Source organism: Mobula birostris, chromosome 4 (assembly GCF_030028105.1).
Source record: "Mobula birostris isolate sMobBir1 chromosome 4, sMobBir1.hap1, whole genome shotgun sequence".
NCBI lineage: Eukaryota > Metazoa > Chordata > Chondrichthyes > Myliobatiformes > Myliobatidae > Mobula > Mobula birostris.
Window position 1 is genome coordinate 111,303,908 of NC_092373.1, and position 20,321 is coordinate 111,324,228.

The 20,321-nt window shown below is 41.3% G+C and overlaps 1 protein-coding gene across 5 annotated transcripts in view; it reads left to right on the forward strand.

Moving 5' to 3' along the window:
- Window positions 1-20,321, forward strand: part of tll1 (tolloid-like 1) — a 414,821-nt gene that overhangs the window by 158,631 nt on the left and 235,869 nt on the right. For 4 of the 5 annotated variants that reach the window (XM_072255927.1, XM_072255928.1, XM_072255930.1 and 1 more), the window contains exons 3-6: window positions 2,996-3,106; window positions 13,393-13,473; window positions 13,911-14,012; window positions 17,516-17,668. In XM_072255927.1, the coding sequence (XP_072112028.1) occupies window positions 2,996-3,106; window positions 13,393-13,473; window positions 13,911-14,012; window positions 17,516-17,668 (447 nt within the window). The remainder of the gene's footprint in view (window positions 1-2,995; window positions 3,107-13,392; window positions 13,474-13,910; window positions 14,013-17,515; window positions 17,669-20,321) is intronic. The other variant, XM_072255931.1, reaches the window with a different exon arrangement.

Here is a 20,321-nt window from a genome sequence, read left to right on the forward strand (position 1 = left end):
AAAATGGACTCTTGAGCTTACAACCTACTTCATTATGATTTTGTACTTTTTTGATCTGCAATACACTTTCTCTGTAGCTGTTGCATTTTATTCTTCATTGTTATTATTTTACCTTGTTCTACTCAATGCACTATGTGATTGATTTGCTCTGCATGAACAGTATGCAAGATGATCTTTCTCTGTATTTGGGTACACGTAACAATAATAATCCCATCCCAACTCCAATTCCATTCAAAGTCATTCCCAACAACTTTGCTGAGGCTCATTTTCAAAGTTCCCTTATAAACATGCCCCATGCCCAGTTCTTTCACTGTTGATGAATTGAATCGGACCTCTTTAGGAAATGGTAATGAACCAAAACATCAGATCAGCAGGGTCGATATAAATTATCTCTTGCTTTTGATTGGCCAAGAGATTAAAAATTATGAGCAAATCTCACCAGATTTTCTCGTACAGAGAACTAGGGTTGCTATAATTCTTCCAGTTGCATTTCTGCCAGCTATTAAATTTTGAAAGAAAGATATCAAACAGAATATCAGAGAAAAGATGGTTGCTTCAGTTTAAATTACTTCAGTGTCATCTTTTTTATTTGTGATTATTCTGAGTTTTATCAGAAGATGAATATCCCTTTGATCTCTGTAGAAGACCATCACATGAAAGCAGTCACGCTGCTGGTCATCTAGAAAGACCTTTTAATATAGAAGGGCAAATTTGTCAGAATGCCACATTTCTTGTTATTCTCCACACTGTAAAATTAACGAAATTTTATAAAAAATTAACTATAATTTTTACAAAAAATGAAAACTTCGGTATTCAGGACAACAGACTCTAATCTCTGCATCATTCTTGATCAATATTTCTGTTATTGTTATGAAATTTAGTCCATTATTTTTCATATGTATTTTAGATTTTTAAATGTTTCCTCCACTCTGACACCCTTTCTCTTTTTTAAAGATCTCAGCCATCCAGGCCATGTCATCGTATTGCAACTACCAAAGGACAGGAAGTACAAAACTATGAAGTCCCACAACACTAGGTTCAAGAACTGCTACTTCTACGTTGCGGTTCTTGAACTAACAGGCAAAATACTAATCACTACTAAAGTTTAGCAACACTATGACTGCTCTGAGCACTTTCCATTAAAATGGAGATTAATTTTTGTCTTGTTCTAATTGCATTTTCTGGTAAAATGTGTTCAATTTATGTGAATGCTGTTTATCTGATGTTATGTGCCTGTGATGCTGCTGCAAGTAAGTTTTTCATTGCACCTGTGCACACGTATAATTGTATAGATGACAATCAACTTGACTTTGACTCATAGTTCCCAATGTCTTTTACCAAACTACTTCAGTGTCATTTCTTTACTCCTCTGCTAATGTCTCATATTCATAGAACAGTCAGGAACATTGTGATGGGATTTATTTATTGTTGCATTTAGAATTCAAGGGGACATTTGTTTCATTCTTTTTGACGTGTTTATCTGCAATGTATGATGAAGGGAATGGTAAGGTCCTGTAGAAGAAGAATGCCTAACACACATGTCAATGATTGGATGATGAAATTGATGGCTTTGTTGCAAAGTTTGCAGAGGATACGAAGATAGGCAGATAGTTTTGAGGAAGTAGAGCGGTTTACAGAAGGACTTGCATAGACTAGGGGAGCGGACAAAGAAATGGCAGATGCAATACAGTGTCAGGAAGTGTATGGTTCTGCACTTTGGTAGAAGAAATGAAAGGGTTGACTATTTTCTAAATGGAGAGAAAACACAAAAAAAAACTGAGGTGCAAAGGGAATTGGAGTCCTTGTGCAGAATTCCCTAAAGGTTAATTTACAGGTTGAGTCTATGGTGAGGAAGGCAAATGCAATGTTAACATTCATTTCAAGAGGCCTAGAATATAAAAGCAAGGATGTAATGTTGAGACCTTAGAAAGTACTGGTGATGCCTCACATGGAGTATTGTGAGCAGTTTTGCACCCCTTAGAAAGAATGTGCTGAAACAGAAGAGGGTTCAAATGAGATTCATGAAGATGATTCTAGGATTGAATGGCTTGGGGTATGAAGAGTGTTTGATAGCTCTAGGCCTGTATTCACTGGTATTCAGAAGAATGAGGTGTGACTTCACTGAAACCTATTGAATGATGAAAGGGCTTGACACAATGGATGTGGAGAGGATGTTTCCTACAGTAGGAAAGTCTAAGACCAGAGAACACAGCCTCAAAATAAAGGGGCATTCCTTTTAGAATGGAGATGAGGAATTTCTGTAGACAGAGATGGGCCAAATGGCCTAATTCTGCTCCCATACCTTATGACTGAGCCCTCCTGGGAAAGAATAAGATGAGCTGATCCTGTCTTCACCAACATCCATACCAACACTTTTTATTAATACTTTTGAAAAGGAGATCGCAGTTGATTTCGATACTTCAAAAGATTTACCCATCCCAGTAGTTATAAGCTTGTGTTTAAAAAAACGTTCACTTGCTGTTACTTGAAACCTACTTGGCATACACTGACACCAGGCAAGTTTGGTTTTTCAAATTAGATTCCTGAGTATAATTAGATTAACATTTATAGTTTGTCTTAAATATGTCTTTGACTCATTTGGCCACACATTAACTTACTCCCAACGCCACAAACCATGTCAAAAACACTTTTCGCTCAGCATTTGGCATTCTGCCATTTCCCCTAGAGCTCTGTTTCTGCCTCATCACATGAGCCTCCTCTTTGCAGGACTTTACTCCCACCCCTATTTTAACGTGGAGCAACTTCAAACCAAATCCCACTCCATCTTTTTTGCCCAGCTCTGGTTCTCCATGAATCTTGTCCTAATGAACTCTTCTATTTGAAATGGTGAAATAAAATAAACTCTCACACTCCTTGAAACACTAATCAGGGTCAATTATTTTAACTCTCAGTTGTTTCGTACTTATTTTGTGCTGCTTTCTGGCTTACTTCAGTTTGGTCCTTTATCTAAACCAATGCTGTTTCTGTTTTTCAGCTGCATTTTGGGGAGACATTGCATTAGATGAAGAAGACTTGCAACTCTTTCAAATTGACAGGACAATTGATTTATCAAGATACATCTTAGACAGAATGGGGCACACCACAGGTAATGTATGTTATGTACCCATGGACAACAGCAACATATTGTACTTTCCAGATGAAACCTCCTAGTGAACAAAGCCCTGAGCTAACGTTTTCTCAGTCTGACCTGGTGACAGTGTACTCCACCAACTGCAAAGTCTTATGTGGAAGGCTACAAAGCTCAAAGTACATGTATAATATACATTATACAACCTTGAGATTCGTACCCAATGTGCAGAAAAAACCGTGCAAACAATAAATGCAAGCAAATAGCTTTAATGAAGTCCACAAAGAAAGACCCTTACTTCAGTGCAGAGCTGAGGAAACGTCTTGGAGCAGTGAGCTGAACTGACCCATCCCTCATCTCAGGTCCTGACACCCTGACCTCTTTAGTCTGGCCCAGCATCTAAATCACCATCCAAACATCGGGTTCAGTCACTTCAATACGCTCTGGGGCCTGGTCCTCGCCACCCCATTTCGGCCTGTACCTGGCCTTTCTGATTCGTCCGGGCACTTAAATCGTCCTCTGAACATCAGATTCTGTTGCTTTGGTATGCTCTGGGGCCTGGACTCTGTTGCCTCGATTTGGCCTGTATTGTAAGTGCTGCTTATGATATTGTTACTCTGTAAAAGATGAAGCACTAAAATTGTTGGCAAACCCACTTAGAAATAACATTGTGATTTATAGAATCAGAGATCCATGGACAGAAACAGGCCCTTCAGCTTAACAGCTCCATTCCAACCACAATGCCATTCTAGGTAGCCCCATTGGCCTATGTCCACGTTTTACCTATTCATGTACCTGTCCAAGTATCTTTCAATGTGCCTGCCTCAGCCTCTCTCTCTGGCTGCTCATTCTACATGTTCTACCACCTGAGTGAAGAAGTTTCCCCTATTGGTTTTCGCAAATAAAACAAAGCAGGGCATTTTATGTTTAATGAAACCCGTAACACATTTAATTAAACTCCAAAGCTTAAACTCAATAACGTGCTAAAAATCCTTACATAATGATGTCATCATATCAGGCCAGCCTCTTAAAGCAAAGCCCCAACTTAATGTCAATGGTTGTGAATTACATACATTTCTCCCAATTACATTACCATACACAGATCCCCGAGAATTCTCTAAAACTGGCATTGTGAGCCTGTCCAGAGCCTGGAAAGGCTGCCTGGCTCAGGTCCTTTGTTCCATGGGTGGAGAAACCGCAGATGTCTCTGGCTCGTCCAGAGGTGATTGACATGCTCATGATCAGGCATGACAGTGGAATACTCCAGGTCTTGGAGAGTCAATTTAAGGCGATCGACCAAAATAAGTTCAGGTTTACTCCTTTTATCTGGGATAAAAGTCTTTTCTCCCTGCTCCAAAATACGGAACAGGCCACCATAAGGGAGCCTAATGGGTTATTGGTGTGTGTTTTGACGGACGAAAATAACCGAGTGCTGTACGTCATGATGGGAGTAGGAATGGGAGAAAAGGAACTGAATTTACCGAGGAGGCTCAAACACTGTTGAGAGGCCAACCAGGAATGAAATCACCTGCCACTTGTAACATCTGCTCATATACCAATTCAGCTGCGGATGACTGCAGTTCTGAGCCTCAGAAGGACCAATGCGATATGATCATGCTAAAAACCATTGGTCAGGGAAGCCCTCAGAACAGCCTTTAAGGAGCAGTGAAACTGCTTGCATAGGCCACTGGACTGTAGGTGATAAACCGCCTAACACCGAGGTTCCGGGCCATCGCAGCCCAGAGGTCTGACATGAATTGGGGACCACGGTCAGAGGAATTATCAGATGGGGTGCAAAACTGAGCAATCCGGGTGCTGATGAACGCCCAAGTCGCATCTGCGGTTATTGTCGATGCTGGAACGATGACCTCTGGCCATCCAGGTGATTCAGTCCACCATGGTAAGAATGCGCAAGAAACCGCAGAAGGGTGGAAGAGGACCAACAAGGTCAAGCAGCTTAGGGACGTCAAGAGGTAGCAATGGCCGTGCCAAACAAAATTTATGACAACCAGTTTCTGTGAGACCTTCTGAAAGGAGTCAAAAACAGTCTGTCTCCGGTTGCGGGCACGATGGGGTAATGGTGACCGTTTGAAACATCACACAGGGCAGAAACCCTAGCTTAATATCAGCCAAATGCAAGCCTGTGACAGCTGTTCTGTAAGCCTGGACCTCTGCATAGGTCTCAACCCCTACGTGTGCGGCCTTAACAGCTGGCCATGTTGGGCAACCGGCCACGGCATAGAATGAGGCATCAGTAGTAATGGCTATGGGTATGTTGGGGAGTGGATGCACCAGTAGAATCACATTAGAAAAAGCTCATTTGGTCTCACCAAGTGCCCGGGTCATTTCTGCTGACCAGTCAAGCACTTGATTAGATGTATTTCCTTTAAGCACACTTTACAGGGGGAGCAGCTCGTGGAATGAAGCGGTGATAAGAATTTACCAAAGTGCGGGGCAGTGGGAAATCCATAATAGTGGCTCCTTTTGATGGATTGAAAAATGCTGCCTAGACTTTCCAATGGCTGATGGACTCTGTATTAAAAGACTTGGATTTCCTTTTCTCTTTGCCTGGATGACATACTTGTCACCAATGAATCCAAATCCCATCTTCACAAACTTTTTGATCTCTTAAGCCAACAGGAGTTGATTATTAACCCTACTAAGTGCCAGTTTGGGTTGCGAGTTTCTCGGCCATCGCATCTCCACAGAAGGCGCGAAATCCCTCCCATCAAAAGTAGCTGCTCTTAGGGATTTCACTCGGGTCCACTGCCCAAGTAGAAAAAGGCAGCAGTGGATTGCGGCAGTGTCCAGTGACCAGTTTGCGTTTGATATTGATTAGCAAGAACAAATTAAAGGAAGGCAGGGACAAGCACAGTGACCATCGTCGGAGTGGATGGATGGAGTCAGAGTGGTGATCTTGAGGCTTTAGCTCTTCAAGGCATCAGCGAAAAGATGCTTCAGTCAGAGAAAGCAATGGAAAGAAAATCTCCAGGTGAAGTTTTTTTCTCTTTCCTTCTTAATACCTGCTCAGCTACGACAGTAGAGATGAGGGGCACGATGGTTGAATGCTCTTCTTGTGGGATAAGGGAAGACAGGGAGACCTCCTGTGTCTCTGATGTCTGCAACTGCTTCCAGCTGTAGTTTCTAACAAACAGTGTTCAGGAGTTGGAGCTGGAACTGGATGAACTCTGAATCATTTGGGAGGCTGAAGGGGTGATAGATGGGGCATATAGAGAGGTAGTTACACCCAAGGTGCAGGACACTGGAAACTGGATGACAGTCAGGAAGGGGAAAGGGGTTAAGGAGCCAGTGCAGAGTACCCCTGTGGCCATCCCCCACAACAACAGGTTTACCAATTTGGATACTGTTGGTGGGGAGTTCAGTGTTCAGATCTCTGGCACTGAGTCTGTCTCTGTGACTTAGAACGGAAGAGGGAGAAGAGGCATGCTGTAGTGATAGGGGATTCATTAGTTAGGGGAATGGACAGGAGGTTCTATGGGTGGGAATGAGATTCCCAGATGATATGTTGCCTCCCAGGTGCCAGGGTCCAGGACATCTTGGATCGAGTCCTCAGCATTCTTAAGTGGGAAGATGAACAGTCAGAGATCGTGGTCCAGGTAGGAATGAATGAGATGGGTAGGATGAGTGACGAGGTTCTGCATGGGGTGTTCTGGGAGTTAGGTGCCATGTTAAGGGGCAGCTCCTCCAGAGTTGTGATCGCTGGGTTGTTACCTGTGCGATGCGCTTGTGAGGCCAGAACTAGGAAGATTATACAGTTTAGCACGTGGCTGAGGAGTTTTATAGGAGGGAGGGTAAAACCTCAGACGAAGTTGGGAATCAAAAGGTTAAACATGGTGTGACTAGTGTCCTGAGCTGCGTATATTTCAATGCAAGAAGTATTGTAGGAACGGCAGATGAGCTCAGGGCATGGATCAACATTAGTAGCCATTAGTGAAACTTAGTTGCTAAAGGAGCAGGACTGATGGCTCAGTATTCTGGAGCTCTGTTGTTTTAGACTGGACTGAGTGGGAGGGATTAAAGGAGGCGGGGTGGCATTACTAGTCAGGGAAAATGTCATGGCAGTGCTCCATCAGAACAGACTGGAGAACTTGACTAGTGAGGTGTTATGGGTGGAACAGAGAAATAAGGAAGCTATTACCATGATATTGGGGCTACATTACAGACCACACAACAGTCCTAGGGATTCAGAGGACCAAATTTGTCAAGAGATCAAGAAACATAAGGTTGTTATGGTAGGTGATTTTAATTTTCCATTGAATGGGAATCCCATACTGTAAAAAGGACTAGATGGGATAGTTTGTGAAATATGCTCAGTAAAGTTTTCTTCATCAGTACATAGACATACCAAAATGAGTGCATGCAATACTGGATCTGCTGTTAGAGAATGAGACAGGGCAGATGACACTTCAGAAGTTTGCGTATGGGAACACTTCACATCTGGTGACGACAATGCCATTACTTTCAAAGTAAATGTGCAAAAAGATAGGTCTGGTCCACGGGTGGAGATTCGAAATTAGAGGAAGTTCAGTTTTGATGGCATCAGATATGACCTGGCAAATGTGGATTGGGACAGGCTGTTTACTGGCAAAAGTGTACTTGGAAAGTGGGAGGCATTCAAAAACAAAATTTTTGAGAGTACAGAGCTTGTATATGCCTGTCAGAATAAAAGGCAAAGATAACAAGCATAGGGAGCCTTGGTTTTCAAGAGATAGTGAGGCACTGGTTAAGAAGAAAAAGGAGGTGCATAGCAGGTATAAACAAGCAGGAATAAATGAGGAGCTTATAGAGTACAAGAAATGCAAGAGAACACTTAAGAAAGAAGTCAGGAAAGCTAAAAAGGCATGAAGTTGCTCTAACAGACAAGGCAAAGGAGAATCCTACGGGATCTTACAGATATGTTAAGAGCAAGAGGATTGCTAGGGACAATATTGGTCCTCTCGAAGACCAGAATCCATGTGTGGAGCCAAAACCGATGAGGAAGATCTTAAATAAATTCTTTGCATCTATATTTACTCGGGACACGGATACAGAGTCTATAGAAGTGGGGCAAAGTGGCATCAATTTCATGGACAGTTTATAGAGGAAGAGGTGTTTGCTGCTCTGAGGCAAATCAGCTTGGATAAATCTCCACATCTGACGAGATGTTCCCTTGGACCCTACAGGAGGCAAGTGCAGAAATTGTTGGGGACCCAGCAGAGATATTAAAATCATCCTTAGTGACAGGAGAGGTACCAGAGAGGTACAGGAGGACAGCCAATGTTGTTCTGCTGTTTAAAAAAGGCTCATAATCCAAAACCAGGAAATCATAGACTGGTGAGTCTGACCTTCAGTTTGGGGAAGTTATTGGAAGATATTGTAAGGGACCGAATATATGAGTATTTAGATAGACAGGGACTGATTAGGGATTGTCATCATGGCTTTGTGCGTGTTAGGTCATGTCTAACCAATCTTATCGAGTTTTATAAGGAAGTTACCAGGAAAGTTGATGAAGGCAAGGCAGTGGATGTTGTCTACGTGAACTTTAGTAAGGCACTTGACAAGGTCCCGCATGGGAAGGTGGTCAAGAAATTTCAGTCGGTCAGCATTTAGGATGAGGTAGTAAATTGGATAAGACATTGGTTCTGTGGGAGAAGCCAGAGTGGTTGTAGGTGGTTGCCTCTCTGACTGGAGGCCTGTGCCTAGTGGTGTGCCGCAGGGATCGGCTCTGGGCCCATTGTTACTTGTCATCTATATCAATGATCTGGATGATAATGTGGTTAACTGGATCAGCAGATTTGCTAAGGGTGTAGTGGACTGTGAAGGATTTACATCAGCTGGAAAAATGGGCTGAGAAGTGCAGATGGAATTTAATGCAGACAAGTGTGAGGTTTTGCACTTTGACAGGACTTGCACAGTGAATGGTAGAGCATTGAGGAGTGTGGTAGAGCAAAGTGATCTGGGAATATAGGTCCATAATACATTGAAAGTGGCACCACAGGCAGATAGGGTCATAAAGAAGGCGTCTGGCACATTGGCCTTCATAAATCAATATATTGAGTGTAAAAGATAGGATGATATGTTCAAGCTGTATAAGATGTTGGTAAACACAAAATATTCTGCAGATGTTGGGGTCAAAGCAACACGCACAAAATACTGGAGGACAGCACAGACGCTGCCCGACCTGCTGAGTTCCTCCAGCATTTTGTAAGATGTTGGTGAGGCCTAATTTGGAGTATTGTGGGCGGTTTTGGTCATCTACCTTCAGGAAAGATGTAAACAAGTTTGAAAGAGTACAGAGAAAATTTACAAGGATGTTGCTGAGTCTGGAGGACCTGAGTTATGAGGAAAGATTGAATAGGTTGGGATCGTATTCTTTGGAATATAGAAGATTGAGAGGAGATTTGATAGAGTTATACAAAATTATGAGAGATGTAGATCAGGTAAATACAAGCAGGCTTTTTCCGCTGTGTTTGGGTGGGACTATAACAGAGGGCTTGGGTTAAGGGTGAAAGGTGAGAAGTTTAAGGGGAACATGAAGGGAAACTTCTTCACTCAGAGGGTCATGAGAGTGTGGAATGAGCTGCCAGCGCAAGTGGTTCACGCAAACTCGATTTCAACGTTTACGCGAAGTTTATATAGGTACATGGACGGTAGGGGTATGGAGAGCTACGGAGAGCTATGGTCCCCGTACAGGGTGATGGGATTAGACAGTTTAAATGGTCTAGACTAGATGGCCTGAATGCGCTGCTTGTGAGCTGTACCTCTGTATGACTCTAGCCTCTCCAAGTTTTCAGTACCTAACCAGTTGAAAAGTGATGCATCATATAACTCAACCAGGGCTCCAGAGAGTTAAAAGTTTTGATGTTGGAATTGTGTGTTAGTGTATCATTGATGAATTGTTATACTGTTCCTCTGTGCTTTAGCCAATGTGCAACCCTACAGATAAAAAGCACATCAGGTTTGACAGCTCCAATTTTCTTTATCTCAATGGACCCAGTAGCCCTGAGCCTGGTACACCCACTGTACTTGGTATTTATGGACATTGATGATTGGATCTATTATAGTTCCCAGGTGAAGTACTTTAACAGCTATCAGAGTCCAGATTCTTTGGCAAAAAAACCTGGAATAATGAATTATTATTATTTGTATCATCAAGTGATGATACAAAGAAAGTAATCAATTGTCAAAAGAAATGGTAGAATGTAAAGAATTAAAGTGTATTCTGATGACAGTAAATGAATACCATAAAATTGTGAGAATTATTTTGATTTGAAGTGTTTTTTTCTTTAGTTCAGGTTGTGTAAATTACATTACATGTGCAGTGTTCAGTGAGTTATGTGTAGAAATATTGCTGTTAATTTTTATTTACACTCAATGTGAACTAATTGGAGATGAAGAATGACGTTTCAACAGGTTCCATAACAGTTGCACAATTTACACAACAAATGGAAAAGGCAAAAACTTATTCTCTTGGGCAAATTACTCCATATTGCAGCACAGAATAAAAATTCATATACAGGTGTCCCCCGCTTTTCGAACGTTCGCTTTATGAAACCTCACTGTTACGAAAGACCTACATTAGTTCCCTGTTTTCGACAACAGAAGGTGTTCTCATTGTTACGAAAAAAGCAGCGCGCGAAAAAAAGCAGCACGCGATAAAAGGCAGCACACGAAATGGCATTCTCGCCAGCATTGCTTGAACACGTGCCTGTGAGCAGCCATTAGCAAGATGAGTTCTATGGTATCGGAAAAGCTTGAAAGGATGTTCACTTAGCATAAAACTAGAAATAATCAAGCGTTTCAATCGTGGTGAACGAAGTATGGACAAAGTGAGTTTGGCTTGTGGAAGTTGACGAAGATGATGTTGAAGGGGTTTTGGCATCCCGTGACCAAGAACTGATAGATGAAGAGCTGATGCAATTGGAAGAGGAAAGGATAACAATTGAAACCGAATGAGTAATGATAAAGTACGACTTTAATTTTGAAAGGATACGTCAGTTTAGGGCATATTTGCAGGATGGTTTGAGTCCTTACAAAGAACTGTATGATCTAAAAATGCGCGAGGCTAAGCAGTCAAGCAAGCCTTCCACATCAGCCACAGCAGACGACGAACCTCGACCTTCGACATTGAGGCAGGCAGAGATAGAAGAAGATGACCTACCTGCCCTAATGGAAACAGACGACAATGAGATGACACCCCAATGTCCCACCACCCCAAACCCCAGGCCGTGGACAGATACCGATTTGCAGAGAATGCAGAGGTAGCCGGGAGGCACCCAGCACATCTTTAAGAAAAAAAGCGGAAATAAACATGCTAATTAATTACGTGCCGGGCGGCACCTAATTAATTAGCTTGTTTATTTTGACTTTTTTCTTAAAGATGTGCTGGGTGCCTCCCGGCTACCGCTGTACCCCTGCATGCTTCGGTTCGCTGCCCGGAGGGTGGGGGCCACTGCACCACCCCAACTCCAACGACTCAGCCTAACACACCATCATCAGTGTGCTTGGCAAGCTGTCTTCCCGATTCCGGTAAGTGATACTACACTGTACATACATTATTTCTACTTTATATAAGCTGTGTATTTTTACGTGTTATTTGGTATCATTTGGCAACTTAATAGCTTAAAGGTTACTGGAGAGCGCTTGCAACGTGTTTTTGCCAACAGCGCTTGCGTGAGATTTTCTGCCGAGTGCGCTTGCGTGAGGTTTTCGCTACAGAGAACAGTGCAGCAATGATTGTGGAAAAGTATTTCTACTTTATATAGGCTGTGTATTCATCATATCATTCCTGCTTTTACTATATGTTACTGTCATTTTAAGTTTTATGTGTTATTTGGCATGAATTGGTAGGTTATTTTTGGGTCTGCGAACGCTCACAAAATTTTCCCATATTAATAAATGGTAATTGCTTCTTCGCCTTACGACATTCCTGCTTACGAACCATCTCACAGGAACGCTCTACTTTCGGATGGCGGGGGAAACCTGTACTTGTACCAGGTGGCACAGTAGCATAGTGGTTAGCACAATGCCTTACTGTACCAGCGACCCAGGTTCAATTCCCGTCGCTGTCTATAAGGGGTTTGTACATTCTCCCCGTGACAGTGTGGGTTTCCTCTGGGTGCTCCGGTTTCCTCCCACAGTCCAAAGATATACCAGTTGGTAGGTTAATTGGGAATTGTAAGTTGTCCCATGATTACACTGGGATTAAATCAGGGTTTGGTGGGCCGCATGGCTTGAAGGGACGGAGGGACCCATTCTGTGCTGTACCTCAATAAATAAGTATGTACAAATGGGAGAATATGGCATTGAGATATCTTCTAAGTTCTAAGGCTGTTAGTTAATATTCCAATCAACCTTTCCAGCTGGAGCATATTATGCTCATGACAGTCTTGGTGTCCTGCTCAAAGTTCATCCTAAAACCAACATCATCACAGATTCCTCCCAGAGCTAATTGACTGAATTAATTGGTTGCCACATTGTGTTACACAACAACAGCCATAACCATTTAACGATCTACTTTCTTCATATCACTGTTTGAAAGATGTAAAACTTGCTACATGTATGTCAATCTGTTCTTTCTATTATAAAAAATAGTTATTTTTATTTGGGTGTGATGCCCACAAATATATCACACTTGTACGTATAGCTTTCCTGGATCATAATACAATAATTTGATTCTGATGTATTGAGCTCGCTACAGTTTACACAAATCTTTCTGTGTCCAGTTGATTCTGCAGCTAAGACAGTGGGAAAAAAAACTGAATAAAATAATGCTTGCATTTTCAGATTGAAATATCTCAAAGCACTTTTTCCTCAGTAGTTGATGTAACTGATATTTTTGAGCAGACAAATATAGCTGACTTTCTATACAAATACTTATAAGCAATAAGATGAATGGGCAGTCAGATTATTTTAGCTGATGTTGACTAAGGGAAAAAGTATTGGCTAGGAGACTGGAGTTCCTTGATCTTCTTCAATAGAGCCTTTTGTTAGGCGTATAATATTGACATCTCCTCTAAGAAGTCTATAGCACTTCCTCAGAGCTACTTTGGAGAGTCAACATTGAAGTTCCTGTGCCACTGTGAAATTATAATCTGTTGAACCAGAGGAAAAGCTTTTATTAGCTAAGTTGCACTGTTACAAGGTTTTCATTTCATTCAAAATTTATTCCGTAGACAACTATATTCTTATGAATCTAGACTGTGAGCTTGAATATAATCTCCTTTCTTGAATTATATTAAAATGATCTAGTGTACTCAGTTCTATATCAATCCTAAGTGTTGCTGTCTTTTGTATTTTTAAAGGTGGGTCTGGAGAACATAGAGTTTCTAAAAAGAAGGGAGCAGTTTTTCAACTTATAGATCGGATACTAAGATTGGGAGCAGGTATGAGTTAACTGTCTTTTCTTTAATAATGCCAATATAATGATTTGCTACTTTAAAATATTAGATGAAAAATGGATTGAAACTTTTTTAGTGCGCTGAAACTTTGTTGGGTGCAGTGTGAGTACGAAGCCAGTGCCTCAGAATATCAAGCAATTAGTGAAGTGTGCAGAAGCACAGAATTGTGGGTAAGGAGCTGCCTTCCAGTTGCCATGGGGAGCACCGCTGGCCATCAAAATCCATCAACAAGGTGTTGAAAAGGAAGCAAATGTACTGCATGTATCTAAAAGACAAATATATCGGGTTTCCGATGATGTTTTCTTTGAGTAATATGTAACTCTGTTTTCATGTACTGTTACTAAGATGTTTCTTAAGTGGAGCTGAGTCTGTGCTTTCAGCTGCTGGCATTGCCACACATTGATAATGTCTCACTTCTCAAGATGCCATTAGGATGCATTTCAGCTCAACAGACGAAGGATTGCTGCTGGCCACTGGAGGATGCTTTTTAATTAGTAGGGAATACCTCCCGATGCATGGCACATGTAAGTCAGCTGATGAATGAGCCTGTCACTGACTTAAAAGTGATTTTTCCCTTGCAATTATTTTTCTTGCTTGCTGTGCTCTTGAAAGACTTTGAATAGCACTCACTGAAGGCAAGGTCCCAAATAGAGGTTAAGGAAAGTACAGTAAATGCCGCATCCACTCAATAGTGTCTGTCGTCTCAGAGGTTCATATCTGTGTGGCTGTAAGCTGTGAGAGATGGCGAGGTGGTGTTAGAGTGTTTCCTTGAGCAGGGAAGTGTGAAAACTTAATTTGTTGCAAGTAGAATGAAAGGTTATTGTTTCTTCCTTGGAAACTTATTTACTCATTTTCTATTATGTATCATGGTCTAGTCAACTGATTCAATGGCTTCAACAAACACAGTATGAGTTCTGCAAAGATTGTCTCTTATCTGATTGACAGTGGAGTTCATTGGCTTGAAATAAGAAACCTTGCCTGAAATCTATGTGAAATTCTGTGATCCACATAGAGATACCCGCAACATTCAGTTGCATTAGCAACAATGATTAGTATGGATTGTCAGTGCAATTTGTTTCACAGAACAAAGTATTTGAACTTTTTGACCATTGTTAACACTAACTAAATAGAACTTGTCCAAGAAAAGTAGATTGTGCACAGAGTTCAAAAATGCTTTAAATGAAGTGTCTTCCTTCTGGAAATTGAAACACATTGCAATAAGACAGTTAGATAAGGGATTAATTCAGTACTGTGTTATGAGCAGCAATTGTGCCTCATCCTGGTTCACTGAGGTGCCTGGGCTGCGGCATGGATTGGGAATGTGAACAGGTTCCCATCTGGTGTGAAGAGTATCAGTGATCACATTGAATGCTCGTGGAGATATCTTCCTTTAATTACCAAATCTCTGAGAGTAAAGACAGGTTGATACTGAGGAGAATAATCCAGGTCTTATTTTTACTGATGAAGCTTGCCTTTGGAATCATCCTCAACCTACTGCTTCTCTTGCTGGCCTACATTTTAGGAAATTGAGATTATCATGACCTTAACCTCCACTTGAGAACAGTCTACAGAGAGGAGCAAGTATGACAATTCACCCGCAGGTCATGTGTCTCAGCCTTTGAAAAGCTGAGTATGTGTTGGCACTTTCCCTGCGAAAATTTGAGAGGATATTATTTTTGAAAACTCACTTGTGTGCTATTTCTTTTTCATCTATCCATTATTGTATTTTCTGCCCTTGAGTAGAAATTTCTATTTTAAAAAATGCTGTAAACAATATAACCATTGAGGCAACTGATGAATGAGTTCTCAGTAGTTGTTGCAAAAAGCTTTTGCTATTATGAATAAGCACTTCTCAGCTTCCAGCCGGGTACAGGTATCAATTTTAACTGACATTTTGACGGCAAACTCCACCATCTTAATCAGGGCATGCTTAGTCTAGTGATGTGTATATATATCCGTGCCCATTGTCCGTCCCTTCTGATTGGTTAGTCCTCAACCAACCAGGTTCCTGCTGTCTCACCTTGTTTACAATCAAATTCCAGTTCATAGTCATAGTCATACTTTATTGATCCCAGGGGAAATTGGTTTTTGTTACAGTTGCACAATAAATAATAAATAGTAATAAAACCATAAATAGTTAAATAGTATTATGTAAATTATGCCACTAAATAAGTCCAGGACCAGCCTATTGGCTCAGGGTGTCTGACCCTCCAAGGAAGAAGTTGTAAAGTTTGATGGCCAGAGGCAGGGATGACTTCCTATGACGCTCTGTGTTGCATCTCGGAGGAATGAGTCTCTGGCTGAATGTACTCCTGTGCCCACCCAGTACATTATGTAGTGGATGGGAGACATTGTCCAAGATGGCATGCAACTTAGACAGCATCCTCTTTTCAGACACCACCGTCAGAGAGTTCAGTTCCATCCCCACAACATCACTGGCCTTACGAATGAGTTTGTTGATTCTGTTGGTGTCTGCTACCCTCAGCCTGCTGCCCCAGCACACAACAGCAAACATGATAGCACTGGCCACCACAGACTCGTAGAACATCCTCAGCATCGTCCGGCAGCTGTTAAAGGACCTCAGTCTCCTCAGGAAATAGAGACGGCTCTGACCCTTCTTGTAGACAGCCTCAGTGTTCTTTGACCAGTCCAGTTTATTGTCAATTTGTATCCCCAGGTATTTGTAATCCTCCACCATGTCCACACTGACCCCCTGGATGGAAACAGTGGTCACCGGTACCTTAGCTCTCCTCAGGTCTACCGCCAGCTCCTTAGTCTTTTTCACATTAAGCTGCAGATAATTCTGCTCACACCATGTGACAAAGTTTCCTACTTGTAGCCCTGTACTCAACCTCTTCTCCCTTGCTGATGCATCCAACTATGGCAAAGTCATCCGAAAACTTCTGAAAGTGACAAGACTCTGTGCAGTAGTTGAAATCCGAGGTGTAAATGGTGAAGAGAAAGGAAGACAAAACAGTCCCCTGAGAAGACATTCTTACTTAGAATGAGATGTTGATCTTTGTTAAAATTCTTTTCCTCTAGTTTTATTTCAATGGCTTCCTTCACCAGGTGGTCCCAAAAGCCACTGGCACGGCATAGTAGTTTAGTGCCATCAAGGTCAATCTTATGGCCATTGCGAATGCGGTGGTCTGCTACTGCCACTTTCTCAGGATAACCCAAACGGATGCAACTCCTATGCTCATTGCACGTTTACACAATGCATCGTGTCTCGCTGATATACGGTACTCTGCATTCATAGGGAATCCTGTAAACACCAACCAACCTATGTCCCAAGTTACTTTTGATCTGCATAACATACTGGTTGAGGACTAGGCAATCAGGAGGTATGGATGATGGAGGTATATGTACCACAGGACTAGGCATCTTCAGGCATCATCCCTGATGAAGATGGCAGAGTTTGTCATTGAAAGGTCATTTAAAATCGATACCTGTACCTGGCTGAAAGCCCAAGTAGAGTTTATTCATCATATATGCCAGAAAAGCACTAGATCGTTTTTCAGTTTTCCTAATAGTTTGAGAACACTCTGAGGATTTGAGAAGATAGGCAGATTGTTCTTAAAATACCTTGTAAACTGTCTTGATGCCAGCAGAGTGATGCTTTAAATGAAGTTTAAATACAAACTACTTTTTGTTGCTTGTAGTTGAAAATTCCAATTTATACTGGGCAGCTTGAAATTTCTGCTGCACAATAGTTACCATTGTTAAATATAAACATGATGCTGAGAAAGGTACTGATGTGCTGTTTTGAATTTTAACTATAGGTGCATGATGCACCTGGTCCAGTATTGCAATAACTGCGATTTTCACCCAGAGATTATCTGTAACTTGACCTACTCCTTGTTAAATCGCTGTGAATGACGTAGAACTGAAAATTTATCACCATACAATCCAATTTCAACCAGGTTCTGAAAAATCATTTAACAAATCGTAATTATTGTGCACTTGTTACATTGTGGTTGGAGAATATTCATAATAACAAAACTGATGAAAAAACAATTAATTCCAGACAGTGATCAAAATACAACCGACACGGAAAAGAATAACTCAGAGATCTTAAGACAGAGTGAAAAGAAAAGGGTTCCCAGAGCTGCAACATCTCGCGCTGAGAGAATTTGGCCCGGAGGTGTTATACCATATGTTATCGGAGGCAACTTCACTGGTAAGAGTTGCTGATGTTTATTTGGAATTAATTTTTTAAATTACTTTTTGTCACATTACACATTGCTCTCCCAGATATTGATTTAATTGCTACTCACCATCTTATATTTTCTCTCCCATATTTTAAATTGAGATTGGGTAAATATTGCTGTTAAAGAATATTCTAGAAAGGATGTTCTAGAAAGATCCATATTGCCATTTGGTATATTACTCACTTTATTTTAAAACATTAATGCATTATTTGAAGAACCTACTGAATTATTATTAAGTTAATTCAATTGTAATCTGAAAGGCTCAACAGTGGCACCTTTGGCAGGGTAATGAGCTGTTCTGCTGCTGAGAGGACAAAACTTATCCAAATATTTTCTCACTGACATCCAATTACCAACTTTCTGGACCTCTCTGCTACATTCTAATTAATAGCCACACTTTTCTCATAATGTCATAAGGTAGCCATCTGAATTCTTTATTCAGACAATTACTGCTGAAATCATCAGCTTTTCCGTGTGGCACAATAGTAATATTAGCACCGCTAGTTTGTAAACCTACACCTTGGTGCACAGAGTTAAATTTTGACTTTAGCTTTGATGGCAGGCCATGTAATTGCGGGGGGTGGTTTGCCCTTTTGGAGGGCAGTGGCCTTTGAACATAGAACAAAGTCCAGGATCTTTTCGTACTAATATAGCCTCTCAAAAGAATAGCTGCCTTCAGTGCATTATAATGATGGCATTTTGGTATATAGTATGTCCAATTTCCTTATCCATTTTTGCATAGTGATAAAGCTGATAATGCTGTTAGCATTTACGTGTTGGCTAATGATATTACATTGACCAAAACGATGCTGCCAAAATAAAATGAGGCATTGTTGGTTATGCATCAACCTATGCAATGCCGATAAAAGGGAATGGCGCACTCTTCTAGATATTAGCAATTCAGTGTGGCCTAGCTATCAAGGTGTGGTATGCAGGGTGGCATAGCAGTGAAACTAGTCGTGTGGCTGCCTCATGTTGTCAGAGACCTAAGCTCATTCATGAACTTGGTTGCTACCTGTGTGGGTTTGGCAATTGAGAATTTCTTCTGGATGTTCCAGTTTTCTTCCCTATCTCAAAGATGTGCAGATGGGTAGGTTTAATTGGCCACTGGAAATTATCCCTAGTATGCATCTGAGTGGTAGAATTTGGAGGGTTTTGAGGAGCAACACACACAAAATGCTGCAGGAACTCAGCAGGCCAGGCAGCATCTAGGAAAAGGATACAGTTGATGTTTTGGGCTGAGATGTTGACTGTACTCTTTGCCTAGATTCTGCCTGGTCTGCTGAGTTCCTCAAGCATTTTGTGGGTGTTGCTTGAATTTCCAGCATCTGCAGATTATGTTTTGTTTGTGATTCGGGGTTTTGAGGAGAATGTGTGAAGAATTTTTTTCTAAAAAAAAAGAAAGAAGCTTACTTAATATTTAGGAGGAAAGGATCTGACAGGGCTCTATAGAGCATTACAACGTAACCAAAAAAAAAAGTTGAAGCATCAATTTAAGAGAACTAGAAGGGGGGCATGAGAAGGATTTGGTGAGTAGGACTGAGGAAAACCCCAAAGTGCTCCACGTGTATGCAAAGAACAGGAAGATAACTAGAGTGAGGATGGGACTGATCAGGGATTAAAGAAACTTGTCTTGAGTATGAGGAGGTAAGGGAAGTTTTTAACAAAAACCTTGCTTCAGAAATGACTAGCGAGAGGGACAGTGACATTTGTGTGTATGGCATAAAACAGACTGAACATGTTGATATTAAGAAAGAGGATGTGCTGAAACTTTTGAAAAGCATTAAGATGGTTAAGTCCCCAGGGCCAGATAGGATAAATCCCAGTTTACTATGGGAAGCGAGGGAGAGATAGCTGCACCTTTGGTGATAATTGTTGCATCCTCACTGGCCACAGGAGAAGTACCAGGCAATTGGAGGGGGGCAAACATTCCTTTGTTCAAGAAAGGGAGTAGGGATAACTGGGACTTGTAGACAGTTAAGTCTTACTTCAGTGGTGAGCAAATTATTGGAGAGGATTCTTAGAGACAGGATTTATGAGCTTTGGCGAAGCATAGTCTGATTAGGGATAATCAGCATAACTATGAATTCTTTGACAATGTGACAAAGCACATTTATGAAAGTAGGGCAGTGGATGGATTTTGGTAAGGTGTTTGATAAGGTTCTCCCATTCAGAAAGCTAGGTCACATGGTTCAAGGGAAATTTCGCTGTACGATTTCAAAATTGGCTTGACAATAGAAGGCAGAGAGCCTAATAGTAGATGGAGCCTATTCTGCCTGGAGGTCAGTGACCAGTGGTGTTCTGCAGTGATCTGTTCTGGGACCCCTGCTCTTTGTGATTTTTATACATAACTTGGATGAGGAAGTGGAAGGGTGGGCTAGTAAGTTTGCAGATGACATAAAAGTTGGTGGAATTTTAGATAGTTTAGATTGTTGTTTAAGCTTGCAGTGGACATTGACAGGATGCATAGCTAATCGGAGAATTGGCAGATCAAGTTCAGTCTGGAAAAGTGTAAAGTGATTCACTTGAAGGTAGAATACAGGATTAATGGCAGTTTTCCTAATAGTGTAAAGGAACAAAGGGATCTAGAAGAATACGTCCATAGATTTCTGAAAATTGCAG